The sequence below is a fragment of the Lynx rufus genome, unplaced genomic scaffold, assembly GCF_022079265.1.
Source record: "Lynx rufus isolate CCGP_SWC_20201006 ecotype Redwood Valley unplaced genomic scaffold, mLynRuf1.p SCAF_6, whole genome shotgun sequence".
Taxonomy (NCBI): domain Eukaryota; kingdom Metazoa; phylum Chordata; class Mammalia; order Carnivora; family Felidae; genus Lynx; species Lynx rufus.
The window spans coordinates 48,659,385-48,680,566 of NW_025814878.1; the positions used below are offsets into that span (position 1 = coordinate 48,659,385).

General features: G+C 35.7%; 1 protein-coding gene across 1 annotated transcript in view; it reads left to right on the forward strand.

Annotated features, from left to right (window-relative positions):
* OSTM1 (osteoclastogenesis associated transmembrane protein 1) overlaps nucleotides 1-21,182 on the forward strand; it is a 40,316-nt gene that overhangs the window by 1,183 nt on the left and 17,951 nt on the right. Inside the window, 2 exon segments of the mRNA XM_047101815.1 lie at nucleotides 4,592-4,706; nucleotides 16,458-16,555. Coding sequence (XP_046957771.1) covers nucleotides 4,592-4,706; nucleotides 16,458-16,555 — 213 coding nt within the window.

Here is a 21,182-nt window from a genome sequence, read left to right on the forward strand (position 1 = left end):
CATTCTCTGTGTCTGTATTCTTATCTGTAAGATGAAAGGAGCTCTTAGAAAACTAGCACATAGTAATAGTTCTCAGTAAATGGGAGTTAAAATTTTAGGAAATGATATATCTACCCTCCATTCTTGATACCCTTAGTGCTTTTCTGGTCATGTGGTAGGTCCTGTGAAGGGTTTAATAGAAAAGAGGAAGGAAGGAAGAAAGAAAGAGAAAGAATACGTGTTCCTAACTAATAAGAAATTTTATAGGGTCTAGAGTAGGAAAGGATAAGAGTGTCAGGGCTGGTAGGAGTCATGAGGTGTGGGCCGGATATGCCTTGTAAAGGAAAAACATGAGGAATGACATTAGGGTTGTGGAGGGGGAAAGTTCCTCTTGTATTGAGGGGACAAGTAGTCTCACAAAAATGTGATTGGAATTATTTCATCAATCATAGTTGATTTGACAAAAACTTATATAGAATTGCATCCTGCTTTAAGTCAGCCTGATATTCCTTAAGGTAAATCTTTTTTTTAAAACATATATAGGAAATTTATTTGCATTAAATAAATATGAGGTCAATCTTCCTGTAAAGAGCTAGTTTTAAAGGTAGTTGTCAAGTTTGGAAAAAAACAATTAAAACCAATGAATCACCAAAGTAGTAATTAGTAAAATTTATTGTGCACACACCAAAAAAGACAGTATGAACTGGAAGCACTCAAACCAAAACATGGAATGAGGCTCAGAGATACACTATTATAAAGCAGTTTACATAGTATAGAATGGTGACTGTTAATTCTTCACAGCGTTGGTTACAATATAGGAATTTTCTTTTTATTTTTCATAGGAATTTTCTGAAAGAGAATTGGTTAGTGGTTACCTCATATCAATTTGGGAGAACAGTTTAAGTCTGGCTTATGATTTTCAAAGGGATAAGCAAGGAGTAGCCCAGGTCAAGATAGCTTCACTTGTCTTGCAAAGTAAGCTAAATTAAGTTTTTGTTTGTGTGACTAAACTGGCTTTCCCTGATCAGGGAATATTCAAGTCTGGTCTCCATTTGTGTTTAATTTTAACATAGCTTAAACTTAGGCTTCAGTATTTTTCAGGCATACTTCTGTTAGGTGTAACAAGGTGGATATCTATCCATCTATCTATATTCCTATGATTTTAAAATATAGCACCCAAGACTCGTCCCTGTCACGATAGCAAGGTATGATATGACATCATATCTGTTTTGAGCAATTAAGTGAGTTGTTTTGTGCCCAACATGACTGAATCATGATGCAAAGCTTGGATCTTTTGAGGGAGCAAATGCTTTCCTCATTTGTGTAGATACAGTGGAATTGAGAAAAAGTTAAAAAATTACCCCAAACTCTAGTGGTACCCATCACCCATTCTGTGTATGAATTTCCACATGAATTCCTCACTGCCCAAGAGAGACTTCCTCGGGTAGGGGATGGCAGAAACTTCCTTCCTTTCATTCGTGCCTCTCAGATTCTTTTTTTTTTTTTTTTTATTAGGTGCCTCTCAGATTCTACCAGTGGATCTGGGCACCGGACTCACCTCATCCTTGTGTGAAAGGAAGAGAGTAAAGAGATTTAAAAAGGCAGAAAAACCCTTTACCCAACCTGGAATTCCTAACATCCTAGACCTTGACCTCTTTCCCTTTCCTCAGTAAAGCTAGATGTGCTTTGCTAGCTCAGAAGCATGATTTTTACAGTTTTGAGTTACTTCATGGATTTTAATGTTTATTTATTTTTGAGAGAGAGAGAGAGCACGCATGAGCGGTGGAGGGGCAGAGAGAGAGAGAGACAGAACAGAAGCAGGCTCCAGGCTCCAGCTGTCAGCACAGAGCCTGACGCGGGGCTTGAACTCACAAACTGTGAGATCATGACCTGAGCTGAGGTCAGACGCTTAACCGACTGAGCCACCCAGGCACCCCACTTCATGGATTTTATAGGCTTCCTTGGATTGGTTCTGGAATTGAATCATCATGTGTAATAATGAACTTCTGGAAAAAAAGTGTTCTGAGTTTCTTATGAGTGAACTGGAAGGAATCAGTTGTCCTTTCTGTGTGTGGGGGGGCGGGCACAGAGGGGGTATTTCTCAAGAGTAATGTATTTTCTTTGACTCACATAAACTCAGTCTTTCATTTAAATGAGTTTAATTCGGGACATGGTATTTTTAAATATTGGGCTGGTAAAACAATACAGGAGGAAAAGAAGGATAAGGCCCAAGCTCCAAACTATCAGTTGGAGAGATAAACCTCTTTTGTGAAAAAGAAAAAAGGAAAAAAAAATCATCAATGTAAATGTTATAATTCATACAATAGCAATTTACAGCAGAAGGGTGAAGGAGATACTGAATTAAAGGAGGGAACAGAGCAAGGGGGCATTAATCAGAGAAAACCTATGAGCTGAATTTTGAACAAGATGTCCTTTATCATCTCTTTAGGCCAAATCCATGTCCATGGGTTGATTGAGAGAGGAGGGGAGTATAACAAGGAGAAAAAGAATCTAAGGTAGAAATTAGCAAGCTGTTTCTCTGGTACAGCAAGCTAATTCATTTATAATAGAATTGTCTGATAAGAATTCTGTTTTCTTATCAGTTCCTCTTGGAATTATTGAGACAAGGCCTGCATATGGTTTTATTATCTGAAGGTAAAGAATACAGAACTGACTGATTCCCTCTTCCTTACAGTCAGTATTTTTTTCTTTTAATTTAAATGGATGGTGATTTCATTGAGCTGTTCAGCATCCTCAGAGAAGTTGCCAGGATGCTTTGCCCCCCCCCCCCCCCCCGCCCCAAACTCTGAATTGCTTAGCTCTATCTCATTCTACTTGGTTTGTCTAAAGTGTACATAGATAGATATAGATATGTATATGTATTTATGAAGGTGCTAGTGATTAGGGGTATGTATCTGGAAGTGGTCAACATACTTTTTTTCAGTATAGATTAATACACAAATTCTTAAGAATATAGGGGGAGAATCAACATAGAATAACATAATAATCTGTATCTTTCATTAGCAATCAGAAAATAATGCTTCTAATGCATTCATTCAAGAAAATTATTGAGTATTATATGCAGGCCAGTGGTAGTTACTAGGGATATAGCTGTGAATGAGCAGACCTTGTAGTCTGGTAGGGAAAACAGGCATTAACTATATTATAATACAAGTAATTACTTAATTCAGGTGTGATAAGTGTTGCCAAGTAAAAAAAAAAAACCCAGATGCTACCAAAGCATATAACAAGGGAGCTGATCTTGACTAGGGCTGGTGGTAGGTAGAGTGGTCAGCGGTTAAAGCTGATACCTAAAATCTGGGAGGGTGTGGGGCGGGGAAGAGAAGGTATACGTCCAAAAGAAGTAACAGGTGTGAAGACTGAGTCTGGTGTGTTTGAGCACTAGAAAGAACTCAAAGTACTATGAGCCAGAAGGAGACCTGTGACCTGAGCCTGAAGAAGTAGGCAGGTACCAGGTCATGTGGGCCTGGTGGGAGTATGTTTAAGGGTTAGACTTTGATGTTGAAGCAGTGCGATGTTATTGACAGGTTTAATTCTGTAGAATGACACGATGAGATTCGTACATTAACCATCCTGGTTACATGAGAGAAAGTGGAGGAAACAGACTGAGGAGGGTAGGGGAAGAGCAGGTGTGGAGAGGTGAATTAAGAGACTCTTGCAGTGATGTGGTAAATGGTGGCTAGACCATTGTGATGGGGAGAAATGGACAGATTTCAGAGCCATGTAGAATGTAGTCTTGACAAGACTTGGTAGTTAATCTGGGGAGGTTCTTGAAGTCCCAGTGTTTATGGCATTCCCTTACACTTTCTGTGTTCTCAAAACTCCAGGATTCTTACAGTGCCTGGTAAGTAGTAGGAGTTAAATAGCTTTGAAAGAATGAAGGGTCAGCATGATTTAATTCCTTTCTTGGGACAAAGGGGAAAAGGAATAGATAAGGATCAAATAGTTTAGGGACTTGGATTTATTTATTTGCATAGTGTGAGTTTTATTATTCAGATGACCTGTGGAAAGCATATTCATTCTATCTGGGTATAAACTATTTGGGTACAAATTGGATGTGTCACATTGTCTTGTGGATTATAAGATTTTTGCACCAAAAGTTGCCCAGAAGATAAAACCCAAATGTGTGATCATTTACCGAGATTAAAGAAATTATGTAAATAATATATGTTCATTGTAGAAAATTTAGGCAGTGTAAATGAGGCAAAAAAGAAAATAAAAATCACCATATTTCCATTATTCAGAGATAATGCCAGTGCTACATTTTGATGAAAGCCTTCCAGAATTTTTTCCTATGTGTAAAAAGCAAGAAACAAGACACAATTTGGCCCTAAATGGTTGAGATTGTTTAATAGAAGCAAATATTTATTTAAGAAGCAAAGATTTTCTTCCCTTGCTAGTGAACCTGGTACCAGTAAATATTAGCTGCTTTTATTATGGTTATTAACTATATCATTATTTGCTTATATCAAACAGTTAAAATGCTTCTAATCTTTTAATTATTTTTATGAGAACTTTTGCCTTATGCTGTTGTTTAGGAAGTCTAAAAGTACTCAGATTATATTTTTCTACCTTTTTGTTGTTGTTACAGAATACGTCAGAGAGTCATAGTTGTGCCAGAAGCCTCTTAATGGCAGATAGAATGCAGATAGTTGTGATTCTATCTGAGTTTTTTAACTCCACATGGCAGAAGGCAAATTGTGCAAGTAAGTAATTCTTTCATTTTCATGTTGCAGTTATGGTTCAATGGTATAGATATCAGATTTTATTTTAGTGAATTTTGAGATCTTTGAAGCTAGATAATACTTTTTATTACCAAGTTTAAATGAACTGCAATTAGCATCATGGTTTATTAGTGGGAATTACTTGGGCAAATATTGAAAGGCAGAAAAGTGTAGCAGTTAACAGGATGAGCTTTGTAGTCAGAGCTGGACTTCACGCTAAGCTCTGCCACTTGCTAACCCTGACTGACTGGCAGTCAGACCTTGGGCATGTAACTTCACCCCTTGGAGCTTCAGTTTCTTCATCTGATTTGGGGGTAAGTTGGGGGCAATAATGGGAACCTACCTTATATGATTGTTTTTAGGATTAAGTGAAAAAAATTATGTAAAGAACTTAGCTGGGTAGCTGGCACATAGTTAATGTTGAAGAAATGTTAACTGTTTACTATAATAATGATGATGAATATAATCTGTCAAATGGAGGTGGTGGGAGGTGATAACATCTGTTCTACCAGTTTTGCAGGTTTATGTGTATTTGTATAATACAGTGAGATCTATTTTCAGGCACTCTTGGGGAAAATTAAAACCACTGTTTCAATTTGTAAGTGTTTTGAATACCAACTGTGTACCAGGCAGTTTTTGTTTTCCATGTCTTATAATTTAGTGATGAAGAAAGTTATATTTACAGGATAACCCTAAGGTAGATAAATAAATGCTTTAGTAAAGTTATCGAATACTTGGGGGATATAGAAAATACATTGGGGAGAATTTGAAATGACTTCTTAGAGTAGGTACCTTTTGATCCTATTCCTTTATGGCTAGGCGTGATTTCAAGAAGTAGAGATGACAGGAAGGACACTGCAGAGGGTGAGGCACCAAAGACAGAGGCACAGAGGTGTCAGAGTTGTAGCGTTCCAGGGTCTGGAAGCACAATGGGAGATAAAGTTGGAAAAGGAAAGTAGGACCTTGACTGACGCAGTAGTTCATCACCAGTACATTAAGAAATGGTTATATACTATAGTATGTTGGGCATTCACAATACACATGGAATATTAAAGACAGTAAGGACTACTATAGGTTAAAATTTTTTTTAACATTTAACCTAGGACTTTCCAAGCTGTTTTTGTTTTGTTTTCTTTATTTCATTAAAAAATTATTATTGAAGTATAGTTGACCTACAATGTTATGTTAGTTTCAGGGGTGCAACTTAGTGATTCGACAATTCTATACATTACTCAGTGCTCACCACGGTAAGTACAATCACTATCTCTAGCTTTTTTTTTTTATTTTTACTACAAAGACCCTTTATTTTTTTCTTTTTATGGAATCCCATTGGAAGAGGAAGAGAGAGACCAGTGAACAAGTTATTATAATAGTTTAGGCAAGAAGCAGAGAAAACACAAAGTAGGGCATGGGCAGGGGAAATCCATAGGATTTAAAATCTGTGTACCTATATGTAAGTCATTAATGAGTTTAACTTTTCTAAGGACTTGTCTTTTTGTTTAGTTCATATGAGAAAAACTGTAAATGGCAAAATGACCCCTGCTAAGTTTTTTTCCTTTTTATTGACTCTCTTAACTTTGTCTCTATTAATTCAGATTTTATGGTAATTTGAACAGAGACTGGGCTGACAGCCTTTTTTAAAGCAAAAGCTTTACTTTTTTAGTGTAAAAATTTCTAGTATAAATATGATTGAACAGAGTTTGTATACAGTTGGTATTCAAAATGATTGAACAGAGTTTACTTAACCTGTATAGGAGAATTGTTTTTAAGTATTCTTAAAACCTTAAAAAATCCATTAATATAAAAAATATGTTAATTATAAGTAATTTAAAATTAATTAGAGTAAATGGGATACGTATTGGATTTCAATTCTTTTGAATGGTATGACTTAACTTTTATACTTGACAGGCAAAGCATCTTTTGTTTAAAAGATATTTTGTAACAAAAAAAGATATTTTGTGACAAAGACTTCACTAATGCAAAGCAGCTTTCTTCACCAGTTAATTAAAAAAGAAAAAAAACATTTTGCTGCATATTTACTTAATATGGTAGTTATAAAACTCTTTAGAATAAATTCTTAGGATACCTTTGTTTTCCTGTGACCCATCCTGTCTTGTAAATATTCCTTAAGTAAACTTCTTTTGAACAACAAGTGAAATGCTTACCTCCTAATTAAAATTTGGCCAAGACATATGGTCAGGTGAAAGAAGCAAGGTGCAGAGAAGTATGACATCTTTTGAGGAATTAGGAAACTAAGAAGACTTAGTTTTCATTGTACTTATATTTGTACCCTTTAGATTTTATGCCATATGCGTTTAATACCTATTCAAAAATACATTTAAAAATTTTATCAGAGGGGCGCCTGGGTGGCTCAGTGGGTTGAGTATCCGGCTTCGGCTCAGGTCATGATCTCATGGTTCGTGAGTTTGAGCCCCATGTTGGGCCCTGTGCTGACAGTTCAGGACCTGGAGTCTGCTTCTGATTCTGTCTCCCTCTCTCTCTGCCCCTCCCCGACTCATGTTCTGTCTCTCTTTGCCTCTCAAAAATAAATAAACATAATAAAAATTTTTTTTTTAATTTTAACAGAATATCCAAATTTAGGGTATTTATATGTTAGATGTAGTCAGTCTTTTTTAGCATTATGCATTAAAAAAATTATCTTCCATTCATTTTTCATTCACATTTTAAACTTTCATTGTAATTTATATTCTATATTTTAAGTGGAAATAAAGTAGTTCCATAAATATGTACTCCCTCAACTGTTTTCTCTTGGACATTCTAAAATAATCATCTTAACTAGAATTGAATAATCTCTACCAAAATTACCTGGAAACTCTTCTAATTATGCTCTTTGCAAATGTATTTAATAAAGATAATGTGAACATTTTCTGAAAATTTTAAGGAATTGTTTAAATAACTTCTAATTTTTTACCAAAATTTAATAAAGCATTCTTACTTGAGCAGCATAATCTTCTCTTACAAAGTAGTGAGGAAGAAATAGGAAGGAAAGAAAAAATGAGGAGTTAAAGAAGTTGAGCAACAAATTAGCAGTTAATATTTCTCAGGGCGCCTGGCTGGCTCAGTTGGTAGAGCATGTGACTCTTGATCTCGGGGTTTTAAGTTCAAGCTCCACATCAGGTGTAGACATTTACTTAAAAATAAAATCTTAGAAATAAAGTAAATAAATAGATGGATAGATAAATAAAATTTCTCAATTTTGTAGCCCTTGTCTCATTTGAGCTTCACAATAAGCCTTATGAGGTAGAGTGAGGGTTCGGAGAGTATAGATGAACTGCAGATCCAGAGTCTAGAACTAAATTCAAAAGGCTTTAAGATTGTTCATCTGAATAGATGGTGTTTACAAGTTAATGCCTAATTTAGTTTTTTAGTGCTTGACAGATTCATTGCACAATCTCTAAAAAATGCAAATATATTTTAATTAGCCCACAAAAGTTTAACATTTATACTATATACGTGCTTGATATTATGGAAAGTCTAATCTTTTACTAATATAAATGTAAAATACTATAAAGAACAAGTAATACTACATAAAATTAAAACTAGATAATGTGAAAAAAATTTTTAATAGAGTTGCACATTTTCCATGAGACTGATGCACCGTCCAGTGCACTAAGAAGGCACCAGAGTTGCACATTTTATAGAAAAATGTTACTGTTAGCAATGATCCAGCATCAGGTTCTCATGAAATTGCATCTCTAGCAAGCAGATCTGTTAAAACACTAATTTCATGGGATCTTTACTCTTTTATTTTCTTGGTGAATGATAATAAAGTCTTCCATTTACTTGTTCACTTGAAAGAAAATCTACCTACCTACCTACCCAGTCATTGTTTTTTAAATCATTGACCTTTAAAAATATGTAAAAGAATAAAGGGGTGTTTACTCTTTTAATGAATGGAAGACAACAGACATGTTATAATTTTAAAGGGATTGCCTGGTCAGAAGTTTGCCTGGATGTTGTAATTTTGTATTGTAGGAGACCAGAATATGCCACCCCAAAATACACCTCTGGCATAAGGATTATTTTGAGCTAATTATTTTGATAAACAGCAGACACAGGAGAAGCTCTGAAGACAGAGTAGAAATAACCATTTTACGAGGGAAATTTATATTTATAAAGGAAATCTCCATTTATAAGAGTATTTCCTTCTCTGTACCAAGAAAATGATGACTCCAACTCACAAGAGAATATTAAAAATGGAGAAGACAGGGACATGTATCTGCATAACAAACCTTACACTTGTTTACCATGATTCTCCTGGTCACTTCCTCGTACTCCCTCATACTCTTCTTTGTTTTTAGCTGAAGGTGGCATTTAAACCTGCATTCTAAGCCATCTCTTTGAGTTACTCATGTTTGCCATGTATATGTGAGAGATACAAGTTAATAAATTTGTTTGTTTTTCTCCTGTTATCTGTCTTTTGTTACAGGAGCCTCAGCTGAGAACTTAGAAGAATAGAGGGAAAATTATTTTTCTCCTCTACAGTATATACATAAAAATCACAATATAAATTCTCAAAAATTTTTTCTGGATTATTTACCTTTTTATTTAAATACAAAAAAAAAAAAAGACTGCTCAGTTTTCTCAGAATTTGTGTGAAATTATTAAACTTAAGCCACTAATCCATTTGTTTCCATTACTTTTTTTTGATGATCTAGTTATTAAATTTGCAAATATACCCCTTATAGGTGAGGCCAGCAGTAGGGATCTTTAATGGTGAATAATATGGAGTCTATTTAGTCTAGCACCTAAAAGGTAAAAAAGGAAGGAAAAAAATTACAAAGAGTAAGCAAAAGCTACTGATGTGTTTTAAAAATTTGTTTTTAATGGAAACTTAAACCAGTATATGATCCATTTTGTATAGATGTATCTTTTGATATAAAATGACTATTTTTTTCCCCAACTTCTCTGTTAGCAAATGCAAAACTGTAATAATTATATAGGTAAAAATCTTTTTAAGTGAATTTAAGAGGCTATTTTTTAAAAAGAATGTTATTTAAAATACAAAAATAAAAAATTATAAAATCTTATTAAAATGTAAAAATGTAAAAGCTAAAATATTGTTTTAAAAATATTATTAAAATTAATACACTGCCAAAACCCACCTTTCCTTTCTACTTGATCTAGCTCAGGTTGATACCAAGTCTCTGCAGTTATTAGTTGATGAAAGGAAGGCTAGAAACCCAATTAAAAATAGAGTGTCGTCCATGTACCACTCCCATTTCTTTTATCTTTAGAATTGCTATGTCTTTGAATGATATTAGTCTTGGTAGGAAAGATGGTTTTGGAAACAGATGGAGACTCAAAGTGGTAAGAGCTCAGCTCGTACATTTCACATTACATATAACATGGAAACTAGTTCTTGTGGAGAATGTCTGCTAAGTAGTAAAGGAAATATATCAACATTTCTTGTCTACAGAATTTTAAATATTTCTCTTTTTTTAAAGTATTTATTTTCAGAGAGTGGGGGGGGGGGGGTGGGTGGAGAGAGAGAGCAAGCACGTGCACGATCAGGGGAGGGACAGAGAAAGAGAGGGAGAGAGAGAGTCCCAAGCAGGCTCTGCACTGTCTGCACAGAGCTCAACATGGGGCTTGGTATCACGAACTGTGAGATCATACCTGAGCCACCCAGGCACCCCTCTCCTGTACAGAATTTTACAGCAGTTATCAGAAGTATATTGTTGATATAGGAATAGCCTTGTTATCAACATGTTTCTTAGTTATCCTATGCATATGACAGTTGAATAATTACCAGGATCACAAACTTTGATGAGACCATTGATTGTTTTATGATAAAGTGTTTTGGTTCTTTGTTTTTTCTTTTTTCTTGTTCAATTTATTGACATACAATTGAGATATAAGTTTAAGAGGTACAGTGTATTGATTTGATATATATTGGAAAATGATTACCACCATGGTTTAGGTAATACCTCCAACATGTCACATAATTATCATTTCTTTTTTGTGGTGAGAATGTTTAAGATTTGCTCTCTTAGCAACTTTTCAGGTATGTAAATATATGACAGTGCTGTTAACTATACTCACCATGCTGTACACTAGATTCCTAGAACTTACTCATCTTATAACTGGAGGTTTGTATCCTTTGACTAACATCTCCCTATTTCCTCTAGCCCCTGGCAACCACCATTCTTCTCTATGAATTAAGCTCATAGTTGACTATATATGCTGGGGTTTATTTCTGGACTCCGGATTCTGCTCCATCGGTCTCCTTTCCTGTGATAACAGTCAGTCTTAACTAGTTGATGAAATTCCCAGGGAAGGGATTTATGCCAGTTGAGTTTCTTTTGGAAGATTTGTCTTTAGGCAGTTAAGGGCAGTTCACAGAAAGCTCTCTGCATTTGCTCTTTTTCAAGTGACTTTAGCTCAAAACAATCCTTACGGCAAAGAGGCATATTTTGGAATGGCATATTCTATCACCCTTCACTTACTATGTCTTAATTGTTTAAAAGTCAATAATAAAACTTCATGGTTATCAGAAGGTCAGTTAACCAGAACCCCTCTTTTACATATTTTATCTACATGGTAATTTGCTAAGCATTAGACTCACTTATTTTGTGTCTTACAATTTAAAATGTCATGGGGCGCCTGGGTGGCGCAGTCGGTTAAGCGTCCGACTTCGGCCAGGTCACGATCTCGCGGTCCGTGAGTTCGAGCCCCGCGTCAGGCTCTGGGCTGATGGCTCAGAGCCTGGAGCCTGCTTCCGATTCTGTGTCTCCCTCTCTCTCTGCCCCTCCCCCGTTCATGCTCTGTCTCTCTCTCTGTCCCAAAAATAAATAAAACGTTGAAAAAAAAAATTAAAAAAAAAATAAAATGTCTTTGTTTTCATACTTAAAACTTAATTACGTTATTGAGGCACAAAGTTCTAGGAGTTTATACTATATTTTCTGAAGCTTGCCCTTTTTTTCAGAAATTGGTAATTGTCTCTGTTCTCTATAAAACTAGTTTTGTAAAACAGCAAAGATCTTTATACAAATGCCTAATGGATGCCAAATATTTTATCTAAAGGTGCGTAATAATTTCTGTCATGATGATTTAGGTCTCTGTATCTTAACTTGAATCCTCCATACCTTTAAGAATGCCTCTTGAGCTGATGCTTTGAGCCCTCACTAAGAAAGAAGCTATGCTAATCTGTCCTTGATGAGGCTGCATTGATCATCTGAGATGTGGAAAATTCATAATAACCACTTCACTTGGTGCTTATAGGAAGCTTTATTATTACTAATATTCCCTAACTTACTAATTTATAAAATATATAGCTTCTCACTGCTTATAACATTATGCTTCCAATTCCTACAAAAGCACAAAAGAGAAATTTTACTGGAGCTCCTTTATTTTAAATCAGAAAGTCAGGGCTCTTTAATAATGAAGACATTTTTAACCCTATTGTATGAATGAACTCCTTTGTGCTTTATAATACCACTGTCTAATGATCATTGAAAAAATTTTGATGGTACTGCATTAATGTGGTACTTAACAAGATGACCAGTCTGTATTAGCTTTTAGTTTAATTTTCATGTTATTTTAAATGAAAAGGAATGGCTGTCAGTAAAATAGAAGAGATTAAGTTCTTTTGTTCAGAGAAGCTTCCTTTATAAATTATTTTTTCATTTGTTGTTATTTTCCATAATTATCCTATAAATTACTTTTTAATAAAAATTATTTCAGTTATGTACTTTGTATCGAAGAAATTGCCACTGCTCTCCCATATTCGTGTGCTTTCTACTGTTTTTGTAGGCAGTACAGGGACCCCCCCCCCCCCCATTTATCCCTCTAATGTGTATGTCAAGTGCCATGACGGGGCGCCTGGGTGGCGCAGTCGGTTAAGCGTCCGACTTCAGCCAGGTCGCGATCTTGCGGTCCGTGAGTTCGAGCCCCGCGTCAGGCTCTGGGCTGATGGCTCAGAGCCTGGAGCCTGTTTCCAATTCTGTGTCTCCCTCTCTCTCTGCCCCTCCCCCGTTCGTGCTCTGTCTCTCTCTGTCCCAAAAATAAATAAACATTGAAAAAAAAATTTAAAAAAAATTATTTCAGTTATGTACTTTGTATCGAAGAAATTGCCACTGCTCTCCCATATTCGTGTGCTTTCTACTGTTTTTGTAGGCAGTACAGGGACCCCTCCCCCCCCCATTTATCCCTCTAATGTGTGTGTCAAGTGCCATGACATGGCTCATTAACACAGATGTGCAATTGCTATGGGTGAAATTGTATTCCCTCTGCTCCCTACAAAATGTCAACTACAAGAACTGAAAACCTGTTTTAATCTCTTGGGCCAATACATTCTGCATGTTTGTAGTTGTGTTTTTTGTATATATACTGCCTCATGCATAAAAGGATTTTGTGATGACACTAAACCAGGATTAAGAGAGGTTTAAGTTATATTTGTTTAAAAAAGAATTCAGTGTGTGAACTTTTTGAAAGCTGACAGATGGAGTAACATTTTTAAGCAGTAAAGAGTGGTATAATTAAGAGAATACTTAATTAAAAGTTTGAAAGAATATTTTGTATCGCAGTGCCTTACTAACTCAATGTATGATCTTCAGTATATTACTTTATTTCTCTGGTTGTTTCCTAATTTGTGAAGGGATCCCTCAGATTTTTAAATGATAAGGGTGAACAGTCAGAATGGGGCTTACATTCTTGAGAAGATAAAGATGCAGAGAATGTAGAGTGTAGGAGTTCAGAGAGGCAAAGACTCTAGGATTAGGTTCAGTAGCAGGGCCTCATGTATACCAGGTGCACACCAAGCCCTGCACTAGGGGATGAGAAGGTGAATGGGGCTTAATTCCAGCTCAGCTTCTGGAGGCAAGAGTGTGCCATTTTGTAATCTATCTACCCAGAGGGGATGTTTTTCTAATTTGCACAAAGGAGTTTTTTAGAGTGCTGGTTGCTGCCCTGTTCAGCAGATTTACCGTTCATCACAGTTGCCTAAACTGATCAGTTGGTAGTCACTGCCTGAATCCCTGCGTGGTGTAAGATATCTATTCCTTATGGAAGGAGGAGCAGTGGCCTGTATTTGTTGATTTCCAGTATTGAACTTTAATGGTTTAGAATGTAGATGTGAATATTAATTTCACAGTATTTGAAAATGCAGTCTCAGGAATCAGACTGAGTAGAAATTTCAGGTCATTACTTACCAGTTTCGTAGCCATAGGCAACTTCCTTAATTCCTCTAAACCTCTGTTCCTTATTTAGAAAATGGAGATAATGATAATGCTTGCCTCTTAATATTATAAGAATTACAGTACATGCATATATCATAGTGTGTGATACACTAGTGTCTCTTGTAGGGGAGCGAAAAAACCTCTTTACCCATTTTAGGTTCTCTTGCTAGAACTTTGTAGATTAGATCAGGTGAGAACACGTTAAGAAGAGAAAAACAAGGGTTTATTAACATGTATTTTGCACATGGACACATGGGAACACCCCATAAGGGGAGTAACATATAGAAGTAATCCAAAGGGATGGTTAGAATTTGGGCTTCTATATCATGTTAGGTTAATCAAAAGAAAACAGGTTTCAGACTTCTGAGTGGAAGAGGCAAGTTCTGAGAACCAGAAAAGGTATGGTAAACCAGGGTTATTAATGCAGATTTACATCAGAGCCTTCTGCATTGGTAAGTGTTGTTAAGAGTCCTCCTCTTCCTTACACCCTGAGGGAGACATTTTACACATGGAAATTTCCCTCCAAATGTAAATTTCATTTATAAAACATAACATGTTCCCTGTTTTGAGAGCTTTTTTTCCTGCTTCTGTTGGTTATCAGTGACCTTTAGCTCAAAATAATCTATATGCCCCAGAGGCATATTTTGAGGTGACTGTATTCCAGTACCCTTCACTACCTGTTCAGTTTATCTCTTATCCATTGAATTCTTTCTGTTTGCATTGCTACCTTCTGGATAATTGCAATAGCTTCCTATCCTGTCTCTCCACTCTCAGTTGAGAGACATCATATTAGATGGCCCTGAGTGGGTATAATATATGGCTATCAGTTGAAATCAAGGAGGACAAGAGTAGCATGGAGTAGGTACTAGAGAATAGAAAATATTTGGAACATCCATTGTAGAATAATTGGTAGGGTGCCTATAAGAAGTTTTTGTGGCCCTATGACTAGAATTTAGAATTGAGTCCCTTAATATAACCTTAAGATTTTCTATAATAGTGTGCTACAAAACAGAATTGGGAGTAGAGGAAGTAAACGGAGGTTGTCTAGGGTTGGAAATGTTTGTGAGTGTGTGTAATGTAAGGAGGGCAAGGATTCTCAGAGAGTGAGATTGAAATGGCTGGCCACAAGTTTCAGGATATAGAGCCAGGCACTCAAACCTACAACCTAGATACATGGAAAGCGAAAGGAATGAACTCGAGCTAATGTTAAGTAAGAGTATTAAGTTGCAGAGGAATATCATTTATTTTAGATTTAAAAAAAAACACGTAAAATAATTATCTTTGTTTCCAGACTTTACTTGAAGCCCCTTTATCAGTATTTTTTAGGCAAAATTCTTACCATCTAGTTTCTCTGTTCCCATAACTCACAATAGATTTGAAAGACCAAATTTATTTATTTATGTATTTATTTTTAAGGTTTATTTATTTTTAAGTGTTTATTTATTTTGAGAGAGAGAGCATGTGTGCATGAGCAGGGCAGGGGCATACAGAGAGGTAGAGAGAGAATCCCAAGCATGCTGTGTGCTGCCAGCTCAGAGCCTGACACATGGCTCGATCATACAAATCTTGAGACCATGACCTGAGCCGAAATCAAGAGTCAGGTGCTCAACCTGACTCAGCTGAGCCACCCAGGTGCTCCAAAAGAACAAAGTTTATTTTATTTTTTATATTATTTTATTTTATTGTTCAAAATTTTATTTATTTATTTTTAAATATAATTTATTGTCAAGGTGGCTAACATACACTGTATACAGTGTGCTCTTGGTTTTGGGGATAGATTCCTGTGATTCATTGCTTACATACAATATCCAGTCCAAACGAGCAAATTTTAAAAGGTTGATCCTGTTAGATGCAGTAAATGACTCACTAGTGAAGATGGAAGAGACACAGAACTACTATATTTGGCACAAAACAGGATCAAAAAGCATATAAATTTAGATTAAATGAATGTAGGATACACAGTCTTTATGCCTACACAGCACTAAGTGTGCTTATTAAGTCAGTATTTGATAACTGATGTTCACGATTAAGACTTTGTAACATATCAAAAATCAATTTAAATTTTATTTGATGTAGTTTTTTTTTTTAATTTTTAAAGTTTATTTATTTTGAAAAAGAGACAGCGTGGGTGGGGGGTGCAGCAGAGAGAGGGAGAGAGAGAATCCCAAGCAGGCTCCGCAGTGCTGTCAGCACAGAGCCTGATGTAGGGCTCCAACCCAGGAAACCGTGAGATCATGACCTGAGCCAAAACCAAGAGTCAGACACTTAACCAACTAAGCTACAGCTGCTCTGGTATATTGTTTTTATAGAGAGAGGAGAATGTGTGATTAAGATTTTTGTGAAAATGTTTATGATATGAAAAAATATGTTTTAGAAACTAAAAGGGGTAAGCTTCATGTATGTGGAACACATAATGCTTGTTTGAATAAAGAATTACTATAATTTGAAACAGAATATGATAGCTTGAGAGATAAATGACAGTTTATAATTGTTGCTTGAGATATATTAACATACATTTTTGTTTGTTTGACAGATTGTTTAACGAACACAAGTGAAGAATTGTCAAATAGCACGCTATATTTCCTCAGTCTATTTAATCACACTTTGACCTGCTTTGAGCATAACCTTCAGGTATTTTATATATGATACTTGAAATTAAAATGATGCCTTGTACAAATGAGTAATGAATAATTTTAAAAATGTTTTACCATTAATTATTGATATTTATCTAGACATACATTGTAGAAGAGTAAGTGGACCTGGATATCTGCTAAATTCTTACATTACTAGCCTTTAGGCAAATCATCAAAACTTTAGTTTTCTTACTTATAAGGTGGGAACAGCAAAATCTATCCTGCCTGCCTTCAAGTATTTTGTAGTGAGGATCCAATGAGACACTGAGTATGGAACACAGTAACTTAGGTATGTCATTGTTTAATTAAAACACGATGTTGTTCTGACAGTGATTTACCTTGACTTTGTTTATGCAAAAGGTATTATGTAATGCAGTATATGATTCTGTCTACAGGCAGCTTATTCTTTGCCTTAATATTTGCTGAAATATATTTTACCTGCTTTTAAAGGCACTGTTTAGTAAAGTAGCTTTGAATATTGAATTATAATGTAAAAGGTACCCTTTAAGAAACCTACCCTTAGGGCTCCTGGCTGGGTTGCTAGAGCTTGTGACTCTTGATCTCAGGGTTGTGAATTCAAGCCCCACATTGGGTATAGAGAGTACTTACTTTTTTTTTTTTTTTTTTTTGAGAGAGCAAGCGATGGGGAGCTTGATCTCATGACTGTGAGAACATGATCTGAGCTGAACTCAAGAATCGGAAGCTTAACTGACTGAGCTACCCAGGTGCCCCAAAAAATAAAATCTTAAAAAAAAAAAAAGACACTTGCCCTTATTGGTTTTGTTTTCTCCACCTCTGACCCTTGACTGTTGGTATTGGAACTTTCCTGGTGGTGGTAAGGGGTGACGTTAGAACTCTGATAAAATCCTAGATTTGAAATTTGCTTAGCAGGTAAGTAATCCCCACAAATAGATGTAAACATGTTTAGTATATAGGTATATATGATTCCTCTTTAATAAATGTGATAACACAGAATTATGAATTTCCATGAGAATAAGAACTATTAGATAAGCAGTTCCCAAAATATATTCTGCAAAGTGTGATTAATACATGGCCTATAAAAAAAGGTTTAGTGAGTGTTCTGATAAGGTTAGGAAATGCTTTACTACAGGACTTTAGAACGTTAGTGGACTAATTAATGTATGTTGTAGAATTCCAAATGGTAATTTTTTTTAATTTTATTTTTTTAAATTTACATCCAAATTAGCATATAGTGCAACAATGATTTCAGGAGTAGATTCCTTAATGCCCCTTACCCATTTAGCCCATCCCCCCTCCCACAACCCCTCCAAGTAACCCCCTGTTTGTTCTCCATATTTAAGAGTCTCTTATGTTTCGTCCCCCTCCCTGTTTTCATATTTTGTTTCCCTTGCCTTATGTTCATCTGTTTTGTCTCTTAAAGTCCTCTTATGAGTGAAGTCATTTGATATCTGTCTTTCTGTGACTGACTAATTTTGCTTAGCATAATACCCTCTAGTTCCATCCATGGAGTTGCAAGTGGCAAGATTTCATTCTTTTTGATTGCTGGGTAATACTCCATTGTATATATACACCACATCTTCTTTATCCATTCATCCATCGATGGACATTTGGGCTCTTTCCATACTTTGGCTATTGTTGATAGTACTGCTATAAACATTGGGGTGCATATGTCTCTTTGAGACAGCACACCTGTATCCCTTGGCTACATACCTAGTAGTGCAATTGCTGGGTCATAGGGTAGTTCTATTTTTAATTTTGTGAGGAACCTCCATCCTGTTTTTCAGAGTAGCTGCACCACCTTGCATTCCCACCAACAATGCAAAAGAGATCCTCTTTCTTCGCATCCTCACCAGCATCTGTTGTTGCCTGAGTTGTTAATGTTAGCCATTCTGACAGGTGTAAGGTGGTATCTCATTGTGGTTTTGCTTTGTATTTTCCTGATGATGAGTGATGTTGAGCATTTTTTCATGTGTCTGTTAGCCATCTGTATGTCTTCTTTGGAGAAGTGTCAATTCATGTCTTTTGCCCATTTCTTCACTGGATTGTCTGTTTTTTGGGTATTGAGTTTGATAAATTCTTTATAGATTTTGGATACTAACCCTTTATCTGATATGTCATTTGCAGATATCTTCTCCCATTCTGTTGATTGCCTTTTAGTTTTGCTGATTGTTTCCTTCACTGTGCAGAAGCTTTTTATTTTGATGAGGTCCCGGTAGTTTTATTTGCTTTTGTTTCCCTTGCCTCCAGAGACATGTTGAGTAAGAAGCTGCTTCGGCCAAGATCAAAGAGGTTTTTGCCTGCTTTCTCCTCTAGGATTTTGATGGCTTCCTGTCTTACATTTAGGTTTTTCATCCATTTTAAGTTTATTTTTGTGTATGGTGTAAGAAAGTGGTCCAGGTTCATTCTTCTGCATGTTGCTGTCCAGTTTTCCCAGCACCACTTGCTGAAGAGACTGTCTTTATTCCATTGGATATTCTTTCCTGCTTTGTCAGAGATTAGTTGGCCATACATTTGTGGGTCCATTTCTGGGTTCTGTATTCTGTTCCGTTGATCTGAGTGTCTGTTCTTGTGCCAGTACCATACTGTCTTGATGATGACAGCTTTGGAGTATAGCTTGAAGTCTGGGATTGTGATGCCTCCTGCTTTGGTTTTCTTTTTCAAGATTGCTTTGGTTATTCGGGGTCTTTTCTGGTTCCATACAAATTTTGGGATTGTTTGTTCTAGCTCTGTGAAGAATGCTGTTGTTATTTTGATAGTGATTGCATTGAATATGTAGATTGCTTTGGGTAGTATCGACATTTTAACAATATTTGTTCTTTCTATCCAGGAGCATGGAATCTTTTTTCATTTTTTTTGTGTCTTCTTCAATTTCTTTCATAAGCTTTCTATAGTTTTCAGAGTATAGATTTTTCACCTCTTTGGTTAGATTTATTCCTAGGTTTTTATGGTTTTTGGTGCAACTGTAAATGGGATCGATTCCTTGATTTCCCTTTCTGTTGCTTCATTGTTGGTGAATAGGAATGCAACCGATTTCTGTGCATTGATTTTATATCCTGAAACTTTGCTGAATTCACGAATCAGTTTTAGCAATTTTTTGGTGGAATCGTTTGGGTTTTCCATATAGAGTATCATGTCATCTGCGAAGAGTGAAAGTTTGCCGTCCTCCTGGCCGATTTGGATGCCTTTTATTTCTTTGTGTTGTCTGACTGCAGAGGCTAAGGTTTCCAATACTATGTTGACCAAATGGTAATTTTTGTGTACAGTGTTTACCAAGTCTATTTGATCAGTTAGTTACTCTTTGGTTTAAGAGACTAGTGTTCTGATGAATGTTTTAGGAAAATTAGCATTTTGCTGGGATGTTAGTTGCAAATGTTTTATCCTAGTTTGTTGGGGTTTTTTTTTATTGTGTTTTTCTTTTTTGTTACAAAGAAAATTTTAATTTTTATATTATCAGATTTATCAAAAAATTGTAATAGCTTGTAGACTTGGTGTCATATTAGAAGGATTTTCCCACTTTGAGATAATTTTTTAAATTGCTGTGATTTAGTAATTTTATGGTTTCATTTTCTGTGTTTAAAAAAAATTTTTTTTTTAACGTTTATTTATTTTTGAGACAGAGACAGAGCATGAACGGGGGAGGGTCAGAGAGAGAGGGAGACACAGAATCGGAAACAGGCTCCAGGCTCTGAGCGGTCAGCACAGAGCCCGACGTGGGGCTTGAATTCATGGGCCGCGAGATCATGACCTGAGCCGAAGTCGGCCACTTAACCGACTGAGCCACCCAGGCGCCCCTCATTTTCTGTGTTTAAAACATCTTATTTCTATCTGAAATTTATTTTGGTGTGAGATGCGAGGCATAGGTCATTAGTTTTTCCTGATGGCTTCTTAACTGTCCCAGTTAACTAAATAAATCCGTGAGATGAATATAGAACCAAGTTAAAAAAAAATCAATCATTTTGTGATTTTATTACAATTACATTACATTTTAGATTCATCACTTGGAAGGAATTGGCATGTTTATGGTACTGAGCTTTCCTATCTAGGAATATGGTATATCATCTATTTTTTTTATTATGGTAAAATAGAATATAAAATTTACCATGTTACCATTTTTAAGCGTACACTCACATTGTTGTGCAAATATCACCACCAACCATCTCTAGAAGTTTTTCAAACTGCAGGTCTGTACCCATTAAGCAATGATTCTCCATTTCTTCCTCCTCTAGCCTCTGGCAGCCACCTTTATTCTCTATTTTTTTCATGCCCTCTAGTAGTTTTACTGATTTATTTAAATTTCATATAGGTGTTATACATCTCGGAAGTTTATTCCAAGGTATTATATTATTTTTGGTGCCATTGTGAATGATATCTTTTCTTCCCCTGCTCCAGATTTTCGGTGGTTACTTTCTTTTAAAATGTTTTATTTTGGAATGATTTTAGATTTACAGAAAACTTGCATCGGTAATGCAAAGAATTCCTGTATATTCCTGACCCAGTTTCCCCAAATGTTAACCCTATGTTACCATGGTATATTTGTCAAAACTAAGAAATCAATGTTGGTACATAGCTATTAACTAAATGCCAGACTTTGTTGATTTCACCACTTTTCCCACTAATGTCCTTTTTTCTGTTTAAGGATCCAT